Consider the following 20,222-nt stretch of genomic DNA (forward strand, 5'->3'; position numbering starts at 1 on the left):
GCCGCTCCCCGCGCCTCCGGGCGCTGTGGCGGTGCGTCTTCAGCGCAGCCCGGGCCGCCTCGGCGGCCAGGCTGCCGCCCCCCCGGGTGTCACCCCTCGCGCTGGGCTCTGTGGGGCCGCGGCGCTGGGCGGGGGCGAGGAGGTGAGGAAGGTTCCGGAAGCCCCGCGTCGGCCGAGGCAGTGGGGCAAGGCTCCCGAGGAAGGGGCTCTTCCTCCCCCTTGCACCCCGGGTTTCCACCCTGTGGCCGCCTGTGCAGTGGGGCGAGGCTGGCAAGCCTGGCAGCTGCCCTCGCGCAGGAGCCTGCCGTGGCCCTGCCGCTGCCTGCAGCCCCCAGCCGTGGCCGGCTGGGGCCCCGTGGCTGTGGTTAGGCATTTTCACTGGCAGACGAGCATTGCCTCACTTTCCTACCCGGAGACCTTGGGCTCCCCGAGGCCCAGGAGTCCGAGGCTTTGAGTCATTGTGCTTGCGTGGGGGTGGGGTGGGAAGGCAGCCCTGCAGCCGGCTCACACAACATATCCACTAACCAGCTGCAAACTGCCAAAGCGACAAACTCGGCGGTTCAGCGCTGCACCAAGCGAGCACAGCCTCCCAGTTCCCTGGCAGTGCTTCCTGGGGACAGTTGGGTCTAAAACAGAACAGTCCCTGCATCTCCAAAGCGCCACACTGCCGTCGATACAGGTCATCTTGGGTGCATTAAAGCTTATGGTGTTTGAGACTGTTTCTACAGTGGAGGGATTGGAGAGCAACTGTCCTGTATCATACAAGGCACTCCTAAGGGTCACTCAGCCTTGGCTCGAAGGCTCCCAACCRTTTTGCCTGAGCAAATGGCTAGGGAAAGCTAGCCCTCATGTAAACCCCTCCAGGACCTTGTCCTCCTCTCTGACAGAGGATGTTAGTACAAATTATATACAGCAGGAGCCGTCCCCCCTTCATCCACTGGGGAATACAAACATGAAACAATTAATCTCTGTGGGGGGGAGGGAGATCATAGAAATCCAGTTCAGACTCTACCCCCCTGGGACTCCAACCAGGGCACAGTTCTCCCAGGCTTTGCTCTTTGTTTTAGAAGTGTGTGGCTTTGCTTTTGTAAAGTATTTAAGCCTGAAGTTCACTTGGTCAGTGTTGTGCACTCGCTTGCCCTCACGCAGGGACCATGTGGGCTCTGTTGCTGCTACACCAACTGGGCTTGCTACCTGTCCCACTATCCTCTTTTTATAATGGACTCGTAGTCCTCTCTGACTTGCTGATCCAACACTGGAGCTCAGAGATCCAGGCCCAAAATACACAAAATATTAAAAATAATACTCTGTGTCTAGCACCTGGTACTGTTTTCCCCTAAATGAGCTGAACCATAATGTGGCTTCATTTATCCCGGGGACTATTACATGTGTGTGTGACCTTGATTCTTTGCCCCTTCATGTTCTTGGCTCTTTCTCACCCTGGGACTTAATGAGTCTCTGAAAGGAGGTAGTCCCAGTCTCTCCAGGAGCTCCACTGACTTACCACTTTTGGTACATACCACTCCCACGGTTTGCAGTGACTTCTATATCAGACACAAAGCTTTTCTATTTTTCTCCTCTTCCCCCACAACCCCAGTGGAAAGAAAAGCAGCCGACAGAATGTATGATACTGTTAAAAGCACACACAATACAGACCACATCAAAATTTTGTGGCTGCAATCACAGTCATGTAATACCAAGCTCGAACTTTTCAAGTCTGCCATTCATTGGGGAAGAATTTGGGAGACACCCAGACACAGGGGGAGTGAGAGGCAGAGACAGTTTGGTTTTTAACTTAAATATTTTTATCCCCGAAGCACAAGAAATGAGAAAAAAGGTATATGGAAAGCTGCAATCTCCCAGTCCATGAGTAGATTTCCCAGTAGCCCTGAAAGAGGCACTAAAGGCACCTGCTATTACAATCGCAGAGAAGTTAAGGACAGTAGTATATTAATATCTGGGTTTGGTTTGCTTAGCATAAATGGGATTAGCAACTGGCTGTGAGTAGTGATGATGGGGAAGGGACTGGAAGCACCCTACTAAGTGAATGGCTGTGGGGCAGGGCAGAGCCCCCCCTCCCCATGAGAGGAATCAAAAGGCAAATGGCATAGCGGTGTGGCCATCTGTGTGCCCTGGAGCCACAGGCGCAGTGGGCTGAGGAGGTATGTATGTGCGAGGGAGGAGGGTGAACATGTCAGATTCCACCAGGGCAGACAAGGCTCCACTGGCCCCGGGGTGGAAGATAGCTAGAATATGTAGTTTGTCTGTTGCACGAGACTAGCTGAGTCTGCAGAGACAGGAGCATCTCTCCTCCCAGCAGCAGCACCCTGGAGGATAAGAGGAATGCCTCTGCTTTCCAGCTAGCTTTTGCTGCGTGTACACTACATATGCAATGAACATCCAAAATTTCCTTTGGCTTACAACTTGCTTGCAGCTGACTTGGGCAAAAAAAGTCAGAGCAGGACTTAAGCCATACTCAGAAGTGTACACAACCCTCTCAAAATGAAACATTTAGATCAGATATTCTTAACCCATGTTTGGCAGAGGATTTGGGGGCTGTGTCTAGGAGTCCATGAAAGATATATAAAAAGTTTGGGCTTCAAGGCCTTTCTTGAGCTCTGAGAACTGTAGACCTGCCTACTACCAAACAAAGCAGCCTTTATTTCTGAGTCATGGTGGCAGATGGGCCATGTTTGAATAGAGTCGTTCTCCACAGGAATACAGGTAACCCTGGGGCAAGCTCTCCAGGGTCTTCTCTTCTTCTTTGCCCTCCCCCAAGCCCCAAGACAGCACAGTCCCTGGACAGAGACTTTGTATGAGCAGTAGCTATGAGAAAAAGAAGCTGTGTAACCATTACTGCTCTCAGGTGAAGGATAGTTCTCTGCCCTTTTGTTGAATTGGTGCTTTACCTCTTTGTGTTACCTTGGCAGCCTCAGCTGAGTTTGCAACAGGTTCCCAGACATACCCTAATTCTGTGCAGTGAAGGAGGCCCATGCATCTTTCAGCTGCTGTAGCAAGGGGAGGGGTTAATTGGAGCTTTATGTTGTGAGATGTGAAAATATAATCCACCAGCTTGGAGAAGGCACTATCTTCTGTGTTACCCCGATGCACCTCCACCCAGGCTTGCCCTTTGCAAAGCCCAAACACATCCTTCCTCAGTCCCCACAAAGGCATGGTAGCCAGAATGCAGTTGGATTTCAGCAGCCGTACACATTTGCAAGCAGCACCCCTGTACAACCTAAAGATGCAGCTGAGGCCCAACCCTGCAAATCTAAAAGCAAAATCTGCCTAGAGAAAGTCCACATGGATTTAATTGTTTGTGGCAGGTCTGCCAGGACAATTTAGGGAAAAGTTCTGCTTGATGCACAGTGAAAGTCAAAACAGTGAACAAAAGACTAGAATGCATAAGAAATGGGTTAGGGACAATACTTTGAATAAGATTATGCCATGCTATGGAAGGGCTTCATCTGAGTTCCCTTCTGATAACAGGGTCTCCATAAGGACAGGGCATGACAGAAATGATGCAGAGAATGTCAGCTCCAATGATTAGGGATCTGAGAAGGCTAAAGACACAAGGAAAAATCTGTGGTTTAAAAGAGTGCCTGAAGTCAGTGACCTGGGAGCACCTGTTTGTGTCTCAATATAGTCTTGGAGGAGAGGGATACATGGCATAACAGAAGGCAGCAGGCTGGGCACAGAAAAGAAAATACTGCTTTGCTCTGCATGTCTCTGTGTGAAGTATATTGCCATGCTGTAGTGAAGCTGAATTTGCAAGATTCTGAAAAGACATGAAATACAGCACAAACATTCATTACAATTAAAAATAAATGAGAGAGGTGCAATCGCACAAGCCAGTTACTAGTCAGTGGGATAGAGAAGTTTATTCCATAGTGGAAATGAACTGCAATAAACTCCACTCCACTATTTCTTCCACCTTTCTTGGAAGCTTCTGGCCCTGTCCAGTGTTGGATTGGAGCCACCAGAGTAGGCAGACCTCTACTCTTACGCAGCCTGTCATCCTCACGTTATTATGGGCCTTTTGTTCTGCACATTGCTTGAAAGGCAGCCTAAGCAACAATAAGAAAGATGCCCTGGGAGACAGAAGAAATCTACTTCAGGAGATAACCAGAGCAGGAGGAAAAATCTGTATTATCTTTATGATCAGCTTCATTTGTCTCATTGAAACTATTTCTCTTTAATACCCAGAGAGCAAAATCAAAGATAATTCACATTTTGTCCCCTGGTGGGTCCCAGGAGAGCCATAAAGAAAGCAGGCCTTGGAAAAGGAAGATAGTCATACTCAGTTCAAGTCCAAAAGCGAAGGCATGCAGATAACACCAAAAATTAGTGGTGGCTTTCATTCCTTGGGACTTTGTAAAGGGCAATTACAGAGGAGGTAGGTCTGGACCAGGGTAGAGATGAACTGTGATTCAGGCACGTGAGAGGTTTTCACCCCAAATTTTGTGAGAAGCAAGAGCAGGGACTTTCTTCAGTGGCCAGGCTGAGCAGGAGCTGCTGCTGTCAGCTGGGTTATGCAACCAGCAGGCTGAGTGGGGTCCTACCAGCTGCTGAACTGTTTAATGGCTTTGGCGATGTGATACATGCATGCATCATGGCATGGAGGGAGCCCTGCATGAGCCTGGGTGGAGGGGGAGGCAACTGTGTGTGCGTGTGCGTGTGTGTGTGAGAGAGACGTTCCTGTTTCTGGGCACCAGGACTGTTTTCAAAGCAATTCAGCTTGGAATGCAGATTTCTGACCTCCTGCCAATATCCCAGTGGAAAATCTGTGCCCTGAGCTGCAGATAGGAAATTAAACTTCAACTCCAACTCTGAGGCTATCATTTTCATCTCAGTGGTGGAGCTGAAGAAGCAAGAGTTTCTGGAGAATGGGGAAATCCTTCCTAGCCCTGCAAAGGTGGTAACACCCCTCAGACAGGCTGTTCGTCACTCCTGCGGCAGCCTGGATTAATAGGGAGAATGAAGGCTGTGATGTTAGTGAGATGTCAAAGCCCTACATCTCCAAAGACAGGGATGCAGATCTGATGGTTGGAGATAGCTCAGTCTCATCAGCCATGGGATGAAAATCGGTACCAAAGGAGAAAGGCAGCCTGTGTCAAGGCCTTCCCAACATTTTCTTCTCCAGCCATACCCTTACTGAGCAGGATTTCGCCATGACAAGGCCCTGCAGCTGGGACCTGAGTTCCCTCTTACTCATGTTTCTAGCTGGTGAAAAGAAATAGAAACCTGAAGGTATCTGGGATCGTTTGCTCAAGGAAAGTCAGAAGCTTCTCCTGGGAAGAAGAGATTCCATATTCCTATGAAGACAGTAAACCTATTATACCCCCTTGGAAAGCTCCTGTGTCTTGGATTGGGCCAAGCACCTGTGCTCCAGCATTGCAGGGTCTCTGCAGAAACCTGTGGATTTCAGACTACATTCTGCTGATGTCCCTGGGGCTGCAGAAGGAGCTGATGGTTAGTTTCACAGGCTGTAGGGCCGGAGGGAACTGTTCTGATAAATGCAAATATGGTTCCTTACATAGCTAAGTGCAGGGGCTTTATTCATGGCTCCTGCAGGTCTTCATCTGCAACAGAGCTACATCTAGTCTCAGTTTAAAGACTTCAAATAAATCCACCTCTTTCTAAAAAAAAAATGTTGTAGAAGCTAAATACACTCACCAAACGTATGAGTCATTTCAAACAGTGAGTTGTCTAGCTTAAGCTTTCAGACAAAGGGCTTTCTCAGGCTTTTTGCTGTTAGATGAACAAGCCCTTACTACCAGAGATCTTCCTCAGAAGAAAAACAAGTCACCTTTTAATCTGTGGAGTGGAGTATGGCATAGCCATGCTAACAGGTTATTCTGCAAACAGCAAAAACAGTGCTGGTCTCATTGCAAGCAGAGAGAATTTGGATATCTGTTTAGTGATGGCAGGTTGTAGTCATACAAATCAATGTTAGCAGCAGATTGAAAGATTAAATTATCTTTCTGTATAATTAATTGTTGGATTTTAACATAATCAAAGCACAGGAACTGAGTGATTCCTGTGGGAAAAGAAGTTGTGACTGTGCCATGGCAGCTAGTGCTGCAAAAAAGTAACAAAGGCTGCTAGAATATTAAGACCAAATCTACAGTGTTTTGGCTTCTGGGCATCCTTTCAGATACAGCCTTATTGAACAGGTATATCATCCAGGACCAGGAGCAATGATAGGCTCTTAGTATCAATGGATGCTTTATGTGCAATAGAAGAGAAAAAGGATCAGTGAAATCTGCCCCTGCTGCCCCTTACTTGCAACGGCAAGTGGCTTTTCCTGAGTATGGAGCTCTGCTTATGTATGAAATTCTTCACAAGTGCCCATTTTGCGCCCCAGCACAAAAGCACCCAGCCCCTGGTCCTGTGTGGGTACTCACAGCACCAGACCCTTCTCATGCAACCCTCTTCACTCAAACCTCTGCAGCCTGATTCTCCCCTGCTTTGCTCCCCCATTGCCTTCCTCCCTTCTGTAAAAGGGTGCACACATCTGGCTTGCTTTTATTGTGTGATAAATCTCACCCTGCATCTTGGGTTCATTTTCTGAAAGTTTTGAATGGTGTCTTGGAAATGCTCTTGGACAATAGGAGCTCTTTGAACCAAGGCCAGCTGGACAGGGCTCCCTGCATTGCAGCTGACATGCAGGCTTTGACAGTCTTTCTCGGCTCTTTTCTTCTCTTTACGGCATTTGAATTGTCCTCAAGTTTTATTTTTGGAGTGAGCAGTGCATTTCTGAATCTTTTCATCATTATATTATTATTAATTATGGTTATGATTACTTCTCTTTCTGTTGGCACTCCTGGGTGGATCTCTCCTTCTCTCTCTTAATGTCTTGGGTAAGATTACCTTGGCTGCAACCAACTTAAGCAATGACTCAGAATCCCTGGCCTGCTCCCAGGAGAGATGCAAGAGTTTTGCCAGTCAGTTTATAAAGAGGCCATCGTTTTCTTCAGCTACTCTCACTCAGCAGAGCTGAGTCGGGTGGAAAAGCTCAGCTGTGTGGTTCCAGTAAGTCCATCCCAGCCCTTGTGGCCAGGCCAGCCCTGGGGTATTACTGAAAGCAGAGCTCTGCTCCCTCTGGATGCAACCTGGACAACTTCTGAATCAGGCAGTGGAATTCTCTGCTGAGGAGAATTTTGCTCCCTGGAGGTCACTCTGCTCAGCTTCCCTGTCCTCAAGCTCCTGGAGGAAACAAAGCTAAGCAAGGCATGTGGGCAGGATGAGGCATCATGAGGGAATACTGTGTGTTATCGTCAGACTATTGCCTAATGGCTCCTCATACAGCTACCCACATCTCTTGAGTCAGAGCAGAAAGCAGCATTCTCTGAAGCAGGTCCCTTGTATAACTAACTGTGTTTGAGGTTTACTTGCAGCAGTGGTACACCAGAGAAATCCCATCTTCATCCTCTGGGCATCACAGATCTGTCCAGCCATATGGAATGTTGGGGGTTGCTCTATGTCTGAAGTCAGAAGGGGACCTATGGCTCTACTACTTGCCCCTCCACACCTTGAATTTATGTGAATAAGAACACTTTGCTCCTGTGTGGCCTTTTTATCTTAAAGATGTTAAAACAGTGTGTAGTTGTGGAGGTGGAATTGTAAACCCTCTCCATTTTGTGGACTGGGAAGGACTGAGGGAGAAGGAAATGGCTTACCTTGGTGGGGCGTGACCAGTCTCTGACAGACCATGGAGGAAACCCAAGCCTAGCTCCCACCCATGAGACTGCACTGCCTCAAGCAGCATGCCTGTGCCCTCCCTACAACACTGCACCCAGGAAATGGCACTGAGGGATAGAGGTACAGGGACTGCAGTCCTCAGTCTAGCAAGGGTGAGTGCCTGGCACACGGGGCAGCTCCAGACCACATCCTCACCTAAGTCCCCTTCCCATGTTCCTGGGAAGTCCACCTGATTCACAGAGCAGCCAGGAGCGCTGAGCTCCCGTGTGCTGTAATCAGCAAGAGAGAGGGACTGAGATCATCTGTTGCTTTTTGCTCACATCTACCAGAGGGAGGAATAGGTCTGGGGCCAAATAAAATTCTCCTTCCTTCCGTTCTCCTGCAAGAATAAGCAGACAGGGGAAGCCCACAAGAGGCAGGAAACTGATGGTCCGCCAGGCTCTCTCCACAGCCCTGCTCTTGCTGGTGCTGAAGGCTGGCCTACTCCAGAGCTCAGCAGCAGCGGTCCAAGCACCAGGCAGAGGTGTCATCCTCTCTCCAGCCCGCGGCATAGTGCAAACCACAGTTGGCCCCCTGTGCAGGGCTGCCGCTCCCTGGTGGACAGGCTGGCTAAAGCTAGCCTCCGCTCCGGCGGGATGGCATTTGCTTCTTCAGCTTGAGGAATGCAAACTGCTTGAGCTGCTCTTGAGGATCAGCCAGGAAAAGTCCACAAATAGCAACAGGAAATCAAAATGCCCACTCCAGACATGCACCAGATATGAAGCCATCCAGAGCAAGGAGAAAAATCAAAAGCTGGACGATGGAGATTACATCATGCTATGGATAAACCTGTGAGCCTGTCCAGCTGGGGCCATGCCAACAGGTCCAGATGGCTTAGGAATGCTAACTGCATAGCTACCTCTCTCTTGTCTTTACTTTTTCTTCCCTCTCTCTTTCCCTAGTCTCCATCCCTCTTGGCCTCTTTCCCTCTTCCCTTTCCCTCAGAATAAATAAATAAATCCTCTGGCAATTCTACATAATCTAATTTCTTCAAATATCGGAAAGGCAACTGAGACCGGTGGACAGGGCACTAGTCAGGACACAGGTCTCTGGCTCTTATTCACAGACATTTAGGCTACTGGGTGACTTCACTACACTGTGTTGCTGCTGGGGTTGACATAGCACCGGAAGCCTTGATGTCACCTGGGATTTCAACCCTTGGCTACAACGGAGGAGGTTGCCAGGGCAGATCCCCTGGTGCCTAGAGCACACAGGAAAATTAAGAAATGAGCATTGTGCTCCCGCTCTGCTGCAGCTTACCCCAGCTGCTTACAGCTGCCACGGACTGCTCAGCCATGACTCTAGTGATGGGGGGAGGGAGAAAAGAGTTTTGCTCTTGCAGCTTGCAGCCTCTAGCTATCACCCTGGTACTAATTAGTGACAAAAACTGTAGCACCCTCTGTTCTGTCCCCAGAGTTGACCAGACCAGCATGTGGTACTCAGTTCTCTACTACTGTGATAAAAACAGGGCAAAAAAACATGTAAGAAAAGAAGTAAATGTGTGTGCTTTGCTGGGTCTGAAAAAGAGCTGCAGGCCATTTGCTGATTATTTAATGCTAATCCAGTTGTTGCACTGCTGCCAATTTTATTTGACAAGTCCTAGAGAGGAGAAGAGGAATCAGAGAATGGGAAAACAACCTTTGCATCACTCTTCCAAGTGGACAATAGCAATCCTAACTTCACAGGCCAGACAGACTTACTGTGGGGAAAATACCTCTCCAAAGAGAAGGGGAAAGTGCTAAATTATGCACTGAGCAGCAGGAAAGCCTGAAAGGGGCAGACATGGCCCTGATAAAGCCATGAGATTCTGATACTTTCAGCTTGTTACCTCCTTCTTAGATATAAAGCAGATTAGACATTCTTTGGGTGCCAGGGAACTCAGCACAGCCCTGACCAAACAGCAGTTTTGGGCAGAAATGTAATGGGGTGCTCTCAGCCACTTGCACCAAAACCCAGGAAGGAGTTAGGTTTTGCAACTGAGCCAGGATCTGGTTGTTCAGTGGAAGATGAGGTATGAGTACAACCCATTCACTGAATTTATAAAGAACAAATTGTTTGGTTTTTAGTATGGCCCAAAGAGGCCAGTCCAGCAACAGTGCAGGCCAAGTACTTTGGTTTAAATCCTGATGCTGACCAGCTTAGTCATTCAGACTAACACAGCAAGATTGCTCTTGTTAGCTTACAGCATCTGGGGTCAGAATCAGACGTGTACAGTCCAAAGGGGTCCTGCACAGGAAAGGGGCAAAGGATAGGGGTGACATCAGCTGAGGATGAAGCTGTCAAACTGAAAATGTTGCAAGTGTCATCCATAGCTGCAAAGTAATACAAAGAGACTTTGACTCAGGAAGCAAAGTAATAGCTCCTACGAACCTTTCCTGACAGGTATCCACTAGCAAAAACCCATCACAGCCTAATATTTCATTAGTCTGTTTCACCCCCTGATTGCACTGCATGACCCAAGTGAGAATAAGGATGTGCATTATTTTATAGACAGCAAAAGCTGCAGTGTAGCAAGTGACATCCTGAAGATCACATGCTAAGTAACTGGCAGGGCTGGGACTAAAATACAGTTCTCCTGTCTCCGACAGCCTCACATCCCAGTCACTGCACCACTGTCCATAAGGAAAATAAAACAAACAAACCCAACATCATTCAATTGGCAATTCAATATTTGTGGCTAAACAGCACCTCATCAACTCCCAGTCTGCCATATTTGCTTGGAAAGAAGAGCCAGATTTCCAGCACTCCCTGGGCTCTCAGATTGAGAGACTGAAAAGGCTTTGAAAGAAATCTTCCATCAACGGTCTTTAGAAATGTCATAGCTAGCTCCCTCCTCCCTGAACTGCCTAGCTTACAACCCCTCCCCTGGAGCAGCAGTTAGCTCAGCCAAAAGCACCTGCCCAGCTCTTTCCTTCAGTTGTCATGAATTTATGGTGCTCGTTTAAAATTAAGATGTTCTGACATGCAACAATTAACTATCAGGGCTCTGGAGTTGGGTCCTCTTCTTCCTCCTGCTCACCTTCTGCTTCAAGGTACCCCTTTGGTTGGGAAAAGCTCTCCCAGGAGATGGAGGGCTGTAAATACTGCAAAGGGAGGAGAAGGCTCACAGGGTGGATCCATGGGCTTCAGTCAGCAGAGATGTGTTATTCCTGAGCTGAAATTCTCCCACCTAGGCTTGCAGAGGTATCCCGGAGGAAAAGCTAGTTGTTCCAGTGACACTGTGGTGGGGGAGCTCAGCACAAGGGAATTTCTTTGGACATTGGTCTAAAAAAGCTCACCTGCAGGAGGAATCCTAACAATCTAACTACGAGTGCCTAAAATGAATGCTGTAGCCCATTCCATGCTGTGTAACATGCTTGGTAACTGGCCCAAACTGTATTTATCCTCCAGCCTTGGCTGCCAGGTTCCTCCCAAGGGAAATCTGACATTCCTGTTGCACAGAAGTTCCTGACAGATTGCTGAGCTGAACACGTTACTTTGCATCTATTCTAGGAAAACTGATAACTGATTTTTGAACAGGCTTTCCTGACTCAGGTCAGCCAGACCCAACCTAAACAAACATTCTTCCTAGTCAAGACAAAGTCACGGTGTAAAGAAGCCAAAAGCAACTTTGCTGAGGTAGTCAAGGGTGAGTTTCCTCTGAAATAGGTAGGACAGTGATCACAACGAATGACCTCATACAAGACATCACATTAGAGCCCTACAAATGGTACTAACTACCCCAGCTATCCTAGTATTGGTTTAAATGACGCACTGATTTCAATCAGAGTAGCCATCCACATTGTTTCCATCCTGTACAAGCAATGTCTGCAATCCTATAAAGCAAAAAGATAGAATAGGATGTGTTTTTACAAGGAAGAGAAGGAAAGGAGTGAAAGAGCCTGTGGATTTACAGACTTCATGAGAATGAACAACACATCAAGATCAGTGTCAAGCATCTGTCACTTGAACACTGACAAGACCAGAGCATCTCCAGATGACTTCAAAGACAGACAGCCTTTAACAGATTTAAGAAAAAGGGATAAAAGCAGAGATGGCAAAGAAAGAGAAGAGACGGTGGATAAAAAAGTGAGAAAGGGATGGGTGAGAGGAGAACAGCTGGAGAGTTCAGGTAAGCTCAAGAGACTACAGGAAAGGAAAATCATAAATGATGTGTCCCTACAGGAGAGGCAAAGCAAAAGTTTGTTTTCTTGAGCAGCCGGGAATAGGTTAGACAGCTGTAAACATTGCACAGCAGACACGTGGGGAGCAACTGGGTTGAAAGACACAGCCTGCCTTTCAGCATACTGCCTGCAGCCCCTGCTGCTCTGGCCTTGCCCTTGGGTTCCTCACATCCTTTCAGCTATTTCTGCTCTGAGGGCTGATGCAAAACATGCAGACAGCAACCTAAGAAAACATCTAACAACTCACAACACAAGCTGAGATCCAAAGACAGGAAAGAGTGAGAAAAGGGCTCCTGCAAGCACCATCCTGTCCTATCGCCAGGCTGAAAACACTATTGAGTGCAATTTCAGGATGATTTGGGGCAGAGGATTCCCAGCTGTGTTTAAGCAGCATGTGCAGAAGTCACCTCCTGCAGCAGGACAGCCACCATGCCAGCTTGGGGGACAGCCGAGAAGCACCGCCCTGGATCCACCCTCACTATCACTTCTCATCTCCGAGGCAGACATGAAGTCCCAGCAGTTCAAATGAGCAAAGAGGGGAAAATACAGTCTCTAGCAGAAGGTACAAGAGAAGCAGGCATGTGTGGGATGTGGTTATGCCAGGACTGAGACTGGCTTGGAACTGAGAACTAACACACTTGGCCCCTCCAAGAGATACCTCTCTTGCAGAGGAACAATGTGAGCACAAGGATCGGTGAGGGATTGGTGACTGTATCTGACCCCTTAGCACATAACTGGAGTTTCCCTGGGAAGTCTCCCAGCCAAATCAGTCTGAAAGATAGCTCTTAGCTGTTTCTTAGTTGAGTTATAACAATCCACTTTCTCATTAGTGCTCTGCCTGTTCCCCTATATCTCTGCAGCAAGGAGAGTTACCATCTCATCTGGTTTCCTGTGATGGACTCTCTACAACAGGACAAACTAATGAAGGATGCACAGACTTTGGCAGGTTGACATATCCCTTTGCTAAAATGCAATGATATAAACCAGTCTTGAGAATCAAATCTTCATATCAAGCACAATCTAAACATGTGGCTATGAGAAGAGAACCTGCCATGTGGCTGTCATGGAGACACTATCAGATGCTACCAGAGAGTGATGTATTTTCATTCACTTTCTTTACACTACAAGAATTCTTCAAATAGTGAATAAATAATATGCTAAACGCTAACTAAATACTACAGTCCTAAAACTTAGGGGGATGTGCTGAGAACAAATGGAGGGAGCCAGACTCTTTTCAGTGGTGCCCAGTGATAGGACAAGAGGCAATGGCCACAAACTGAAACACAGGAAGTTCCATCTGAACATAAGGAAAAACTTCTTTACTGTGAGGTAACAGAGCACTGGAATAGGTTGCCCAGAGAGGATGTGGAGTTGCCATCCTTGGAGATCTTGACATGGTCTTGGGCAACGTGCTCTAGGTGACCCAGCTTGATCAGGGGGGTTGGACTAGATGATGTCCAGAGGTCCCTTCCAACCTCAACCATTCTGGGATTCTGTGAGCCCTGGACCAGACATTTCTCAAAGGAAACACAGGAGTGTGAGGTATTTTGAATAGTGAGACTCCATCTGTAGCTATGAAATCACTCTCTAGAATTTCCCTTGAAGGGTCTGCTTCAGAAAAATCTCTTCTTTCCTTGTTTGTGACTACAAGTAAATTCACCCTCTCTACCAGCTCCATTGCAGTCTTCAGCAGGACCAGCACAGTGCCGGATGGGCTCCTGGGCAGCAGAATGCACTTTGCGTTGATGAACCCAACTCTCATGGCATAGTATTCAGAATCCACCAGGCACCAAGGCATATCCCAACGTCCCGATGCTCCTCAGGACCCAAAACTTTCTAATAAACAGCTAACAGGTGACCAGGAGCACTGCTAAAATCTCCTAAGATATTCAAGTTACCTGATGAGGGCAAAATGCTGGTTGTGTATTTTCCTGCCCCAAAATATTCTTCCCAGCCTGCTCGTTGTGCCTCATGGTGTGGCATGGCAGGACCCACTGCCCCAGCACTCAGCACCTCAGCCAGGCTGGGGTGCCCCCTGCCACCCTGCTGGGGGCTCACAGGCCACCAGGCTGGCCCATGCCCTCCCTTGCTGCATGTGCACACTCCTGTGTGAGAGTGGTGGGTAGGGAGGATTACTTTGCTAAAGAATGGGATATGGCACTTCTCTTGGCACAAGCATTGCCAAGACAAGTTCCCTGGTTGTCCCAGTCAAATAGGCCATGCTTGAGGCACTCAGCACTGGTACCAGGAGGAGATCCAGTGGGCTGGTAGATAACCTCAGAGGTTTTCCACAGCCTGGTCTGCACAGATAAGAACCTCAGGTTTCCTTCTTTCTGAAAGCAGTGGTGGCAGTGAGTGATTGCCACATGCCAGAGGGGATGGTGACTGCCTGGCAGACATGGCTGGAGCTGTGCACATCTCCAGCATCTCCCAGCTGGTGTTGCTGACACCCTTGGGGGGAGTGGACTGTATGCACAGATGTGCTTCCCCCCCTGCCAAATGTTGCCTTTGTTTACTCTGCAAGCTTTTCACCAAAGTCCTTCCTGCTTCTCCCCAGCAAGATGATTGTTTAACCCTTTTTTGGACACATGCCTTTCTGTGCTCCTACTCTGAATTATAATCTCTCTCTTACCTTGGGTCTATCAGTGTAACTAAAGAGTTCTTCAGCTTTGGCTGAGATGAGCGTTTTGGGCAGCAGATCCCCAGCATGTACTGGCAGTTGTCCAATAGGTGAATATTTTTATTCAGGTAGAGTATTCCAAATGTTTCTCAGTTTCTTTCTGGATAGAGGGATACAAAAATGATCCCCAGTTGCTGTGGAGGGAGTATTTGCCTAGAGGCTTCTAAAGGAAGTTCACATCTCTCCCCTTCTTCATTACCAAAATGAAAATACATTTCCTGTGGTGGTGATGATGTAGGCTCAGAGCCCCAGGAACTGCTGTGTTCAACTGTTGTTTTCATCCTGCTTCTTGGACCTCTGCAGATATAAGTCCAGCTACAAGATGACTAGGAGCAACTTGGAGATGAGGTGGAGGAACTATGAGATAGAGCCAGAGAGACTTGTGAAATAAGGAAAATCTGGGAACTATTATTTTAAGATTCATTTTCTTCAGGCCAGGTCTGATGGCCATGCCAGTTCTCTCTGTATCTGCAGTCCAGATCCCACAGGAATCTCTGACTGGCAAGTTCTAAGCAAAATTTAAAGAAAAAAGTCTTGCCTTGCCCAGTACTTGGCTGACTAGACAGGGATGTCTCACTGACCAAACTTTACTATGTGCAGGGAACAAAAGGCTGTGATACTTTCTGCATGTGTCCCCATGCAGGACTACCATCAATCCCAGAGACAGATGTCTGCCTCCCATTACAGCTGAGCTTCCTTCTGTAGCAGCTGGAAAGAATAAGAAATGGATGAGAAAATCTGCCTGAGTTCTTCATCCTCACAATGTGCAGAAATGCTGGGAGGGAGCTTACATAGCATGAAACTCAAAGGCCAGCAAAAGACTTAAGCACCACTTAAGTGCTCTTTATGTCTGTTTAGTAGGCATAAGAGGAATAGAAGTGCGTACAGGCCTTTTGCAAGAGTGACAGTCAACCACAATGAATAGCTTGTATTTACCTTCAGGGGAAGCTCTCTCTACGAGTTCTGCCAACACTGCTTTTAGCTTGCTCACTATATACAGTCCAGCTACCTTCCTGCTCTCTGTGGGCTATGACAATATTAATGGAAAGAGCAGACATTAGGCACAAAACCCAATTTACACCCAAGGAGCAGCCTACAAAGACAAGCAAGTTCTTTTGCCATTCTGCTATATCCTAGTAGGCTCCAGAAGACACTGCTTGTCACATTGCCTTGGCTTACAGTATCACACAATGAAGGAGCACATTGCAGTGCATTCACCCAAAGAGCTTGGTTAAGACTACTGAGACATTTTGAATTTCCATTTTGCAACTTCTAACAGGCGAGAACTCACCTAGCATGTAGACTATTTTTTTTGTCTTGAAGTCTCCTTTTTAGAAGGAGATACAGAATATGCTTTGAAAAGCATAGAATCAAAAACAAAGCTGTGTTTACATGAACATCCAACCTTCAAAGCCACCTTTGAAGATATTTTTCATACTATAAAATACAGAAACATAGGAAAAACCAAACTCACTGGGGTATAGGGTTAAAAAGAAACATGCACATCCTGTTGTGCTGGTTTATCCTGGCTTCATTCTGACACTGGAGTATCATAAACCTAGTGGAACATAGTGGTGAATCTGACTCAAAAGATAAGCATTTTGAAGAGTTTCACAATGCTGATAAGAGCTGAGAGAGAATGAAAGAGCTCTCTGATTGCAGCTATAATAGACTGTAAGTGAATAGATGGATCCTAGCAAGAACAACTAGAAATATGGAAGGGTGGTTTGGACTGTACAGGAGACAGACAGGTGGAATTGATAAGTAAACACTGCATGAAGAATTAGCCTTATTTATGATGGGTTCTTTCTGGCAAAAAAGGTGAACGAAGTTGTCTAAGTTTGAGAGCAGTCAGCAGCTTCCTGAGTAAAAGACTGATATTGTTGTTAGCAGTCATTGTATATAAGTCTTGTTAGCAGAAGCTAAGTGAACTAAAAAGAAGCATTTTGTGTCCCTTGGGGAACTCCTCTCCAAATACAAGTAGACACCACTTTCGTTAAGTTTTTCAAAACAAAACATCATATAATCAGAGACTCATGCGGGTTGGGAGGGACCTCAGGAGGTCTCTTGTCCAACCTCCTGCTCAAAGCAGAGCCAACACTAAATACAGACCAGGTTGCCCAAAGCTTTATCCAGTCAGGTCTTGGAAACCTTGAGGGACAGAGCTCCTGCAGCCTCTCTGGGCAGCCTGCTTCATTCTTATTTGTTCTCACAGTGAGAAATTGTTTCCTTGTACTCAGTCTAAGCCTTCCCTGTTCCAGTCTCGTCCTCCCGCCATGCGCTTACATAAAGAGCCTGGCTCCATTTTCTCAGTAACTTCTTCACAAGTGCTGGCAGGCTGCCGTTAGGTCTCCCCAAAACCTTCTCTTCTCCAGGCTGAACAAGCCCAGTTCCATGAGCCTCTCCTCACAGGGTCTGTGCTCCTGCCCCTGACCATCTTAGTGTCTCTCCCCTGGACTCACTCAAATTTATCAACATCTTTCTGGTATCAGGGATTAACACTGGAGGCTGTATTTCAGATACAGTTCTACAATTGCCAAGGAAAGAGGGGGTAATCACTTCCTTCTATGTACCCACTGGCTGTGCTCCTGCTGATATGCTGCTAACTAGCCTCCTTTGCTGCTGGCATGTTTAGTTACTCTCAGCCAAGACCCCAGGTCCTTTCCAGCAGAGCTGCTCTCCAGCCAGTCCATGCCCAGCCTGTACCAGTGCAGGGGGTTAGTCCATCCCAGGTGCAGGAGACTGCCTTTATTCTTGCTGAATTTCATGAGGCTTCTGTCAGCCCATTCCTCTAGCCTGTCTAGGTCCCTCTGAATGGCTTATTCAAACCCCAGACTTATTCAAACCAATATTTTTTTTCTTTTTCAAGCACGCAGACCTCTTCAAGGATGCATCTACAGATGTGCTGTCATTACTTCAGTTTGTCACACCATCAAATGAACAATGCAGAGAATCATTTTTTAAAGAACGTGATGATTACTTAAGAGTACCAGTGTTCAAGAAAGGAGAGTAGTTCAGAACAATGTAATTCTCATCCCAAATGAGCATGGCCTTGTCAGTAAGGAATATGAAGGTTCATCCATCCTTTCTTTCTTTCTGCTTCAATTCTGAACAGAAGAAATCTTCCTAAGAAAAAGTTTCATACTGACCAAAATTCCTGTTCTAAAAAAATACTTGCTGAACAATATCTGGAAAAGTTTGCCCATCTTTGAAGCAAAGGCACCGGCAACTCTGAGCGCTATTGTGCACCGTGATGCTCTGCACAGCTCTATGTGAGAGGATCTCAAAAGATTTCAAGGTCCCATGAAAACTGCTGAATTTAGTAACAAAATGTGAGTGTATTCCTTTCCACCATGCTATCATGCAGAACTAGAACAAAGAGAGTGATATATTATGTTCTGGCTCATATTATCATCAACAGATTTGGTAGCTGAGCAACAGCTACAGAATCTCTTCTATTTATCATATACAGGAAGAAAAGGTATCAGCTTGACTCTCATACTCCAGGAAAGTTTATGGTGCTGGCAGTTGGGAAAAAAAAAAAACCACAAAGCATTTCTTTTTCTACTGGTAAGTTGAGCACAACAGTGCCAGAGTCACTGCAACCTAATGAAAGTGGAGACCAGAGCAGGCTACTTTGAGAAGCAGCATTGCAAGCAGAAAGTCCATTTAAGTGAGGCAGGAAAGAGCCAGCCTCTTCATGGTCAGTGCGTACTTTAAACACACTGTCCTGGCAGGTGGCACCAGATGGCACTCTTACACAAAAGCTTCTTTTTTACATGGTAAGGACTGATGTCATTCCATATTATTTTCATGTAGGTAAGGGGATAAATGGTCCTGGCATAAAGCACTTCTCTTTCAGCACAGCTTCATTCACATTTGATGTAGATGGAGTTAGGGAAAACACAAGATTCATAACAACAGGCCTTTCAGATGTGAGCAAACAAGGCCTCACAGTGCAAGCAAGCATTCAATCTCAGGGTGACTTGCCACTGGCAATTCTGTGAACAAGGCGAGAGCCTACTGCCTCCCATAGTCCCCAACTGGCATCAATCCCTGAGGCACAGCAGCATCTTGGAACTTAGGAGTTGGTGAGATTTCTGAGAAACAGGACTGGCTGCTGATAATCTCTCTTCCAGACCCAGTGTGTCTCCACAAACCAAGTGTGGTGCACTTAACATATATGCAAATTCTGCTTCTCTACTATCTCCTTCAGAAGGGAGGCAGTATAAAAGGCTTCAGGCTTCTGCTTAGGAAAGCAGAAGTGGATTTATCAGGTGCTTAATGGCTATAGCTCCCCTCTCCCTGCCTCCGGCTCCTGCATCATGGTGCTGGCATCACCCCTGCTCCCATTGCAAGGTTGGTGCTCAGAGACACTCATAGTGCTGCAGTGGGAACACAGGAGGTGCCAGCATTGTGGCAAGGAAATAACAAGTCAGGGCTAAAATCTCTCTGCCTGGAAGCCTGGTCTATGGCAGGCGCACTGTCCCATGGCTGAAGCTGCTCAGAGGCTGAGGGAGCCCTGAGTGAAGGCAGTACCTCCCTGCCGAGAGTGGAAGGATCCCCCCCACACTCATCCCAACCCACCCATGATGTGGAGCCCTTCCCCTTCTTCATCAAGGCAGCATCCTCCCTGGCAGAGGGGCAGCAGGATTTGCAGCACAAGCTTCCACCAAAAACACAGCTCATTGCTCAGGCAGGACAGCAAAGAGCCTAGGGGCAGTGTTCCTGGAGCTGCTGGACTCAGGACTCGCATGACTCCACAGAGAGGCTGGGCAGTTTCCTTAGAGGTGAACAATGCCCCTTTGGTTTCTTGGGACTGGTGATACATTTTTCTCCAAAGTCACTTTTCCCCCCTCACCCTTCTCTCTGAAGTAAATCATCCCAGCTTTAACAGGCGGGAGATGCTTCATCTCCCAAATGCCACTCTGCAAAAAAGTTACAAGCACATGAAAACAAGCATTGAGCCGAAAGGTCTCCCGACACCACCCGACCGTGCCTCCCGTGCTGTCCGAGCCGAGCTGCGGCAGGTTGTGCGCTCCCCCTTGGACCGCACGAGTCTTAAAAAAGAGCATTTTAAGAAGAAACAGTTATCTTCCAGCAGGCGTCTCTGGCGGGCACCCTCGGGTGCCCCGCTGCACGATGCCTGTGGGCAGTGGGGCGCGGGGCTGGCCCCGGGAGACGCCGGCCGTGGGCAGCGGGAGGACAGGCGCCCCAGGTACGTGCACCCCCGGGGCGCCGCATCCAGCGCCGGGCACGCGGTGCACGCAAGCCCCGGGCAGGCACCCACGCACACGCACACGCACCCGCGGGCCACGCCGCCCCGGGAGCCGAGCGCGCAGCGAGAGACGCGCCAAGTCCCCACGCGCGCCGCGTCCCGGCCGCCGGCGCCCGCCGGGACGCCCCGCCGGGGCTGCCGCCGCCGCCCGCCCGGGGACACCGTGCGGGGGCTGCCGGCGGTCGCGGCCGCCCGGGGCGCCCCTTACCACATTGCTGAGGAAATCCGCCTCGCTGAAGTCGCCGAGGTCGAGGAAGCCGGGGCCGCCGGCGGGGAAGAGCCGCTCGGCGGGGAAGGGCTCCAGGATACTGTCCATGGTGCCCGCGGCGGGCGGCTCCGAGGCTCGCCGCGCTCCGCC

General features: G+C 48.2%; 1 protein-coding gene across 2 annotated transcripts in view; it reads right to left on the reverse strand.

Annotated features, from left to right (window-relative positions):
- CREB3L1 (cAMP responsive element binding protein 3 like 1) overlaps positions 1 to 20,180 on the reverse strand; it is a 49,674-nt gene extending 29,494 nt beyond the window's left edge. For both annotated transcript variants that reach the window (XM_026065867.1, XM_026065866.1), the window contains exon 1: positions 20,073 to 20,180. In XM_026065867.1, the coding sequence (XP_025921652.1) occupies positions 20,073 to 20,180 (108 nt within the window). The remainder of the gene's footprint in view (positions 1 to 20,072) is intronic.
- Between the last annotated feature and the right edge of the window lie 42 nt (positions 20,181 to 20,222).

This window comes from Apteryx rowi, unplaced genomic scaffold, assembly GCF_003343035.1.
Source record: "Apteryx rowi isolate R43461 unplaced genomic scaffold, aptRow1 scaffold_232, whole genome shotgun sequence".
Classification (NCBI taxonomy): domain Eukaryota; kingdom Metazoa; phylum Chordata; class Aves; order Apterygiformes; family Apterygidae; genus Apteryx; species Apteryx rowi.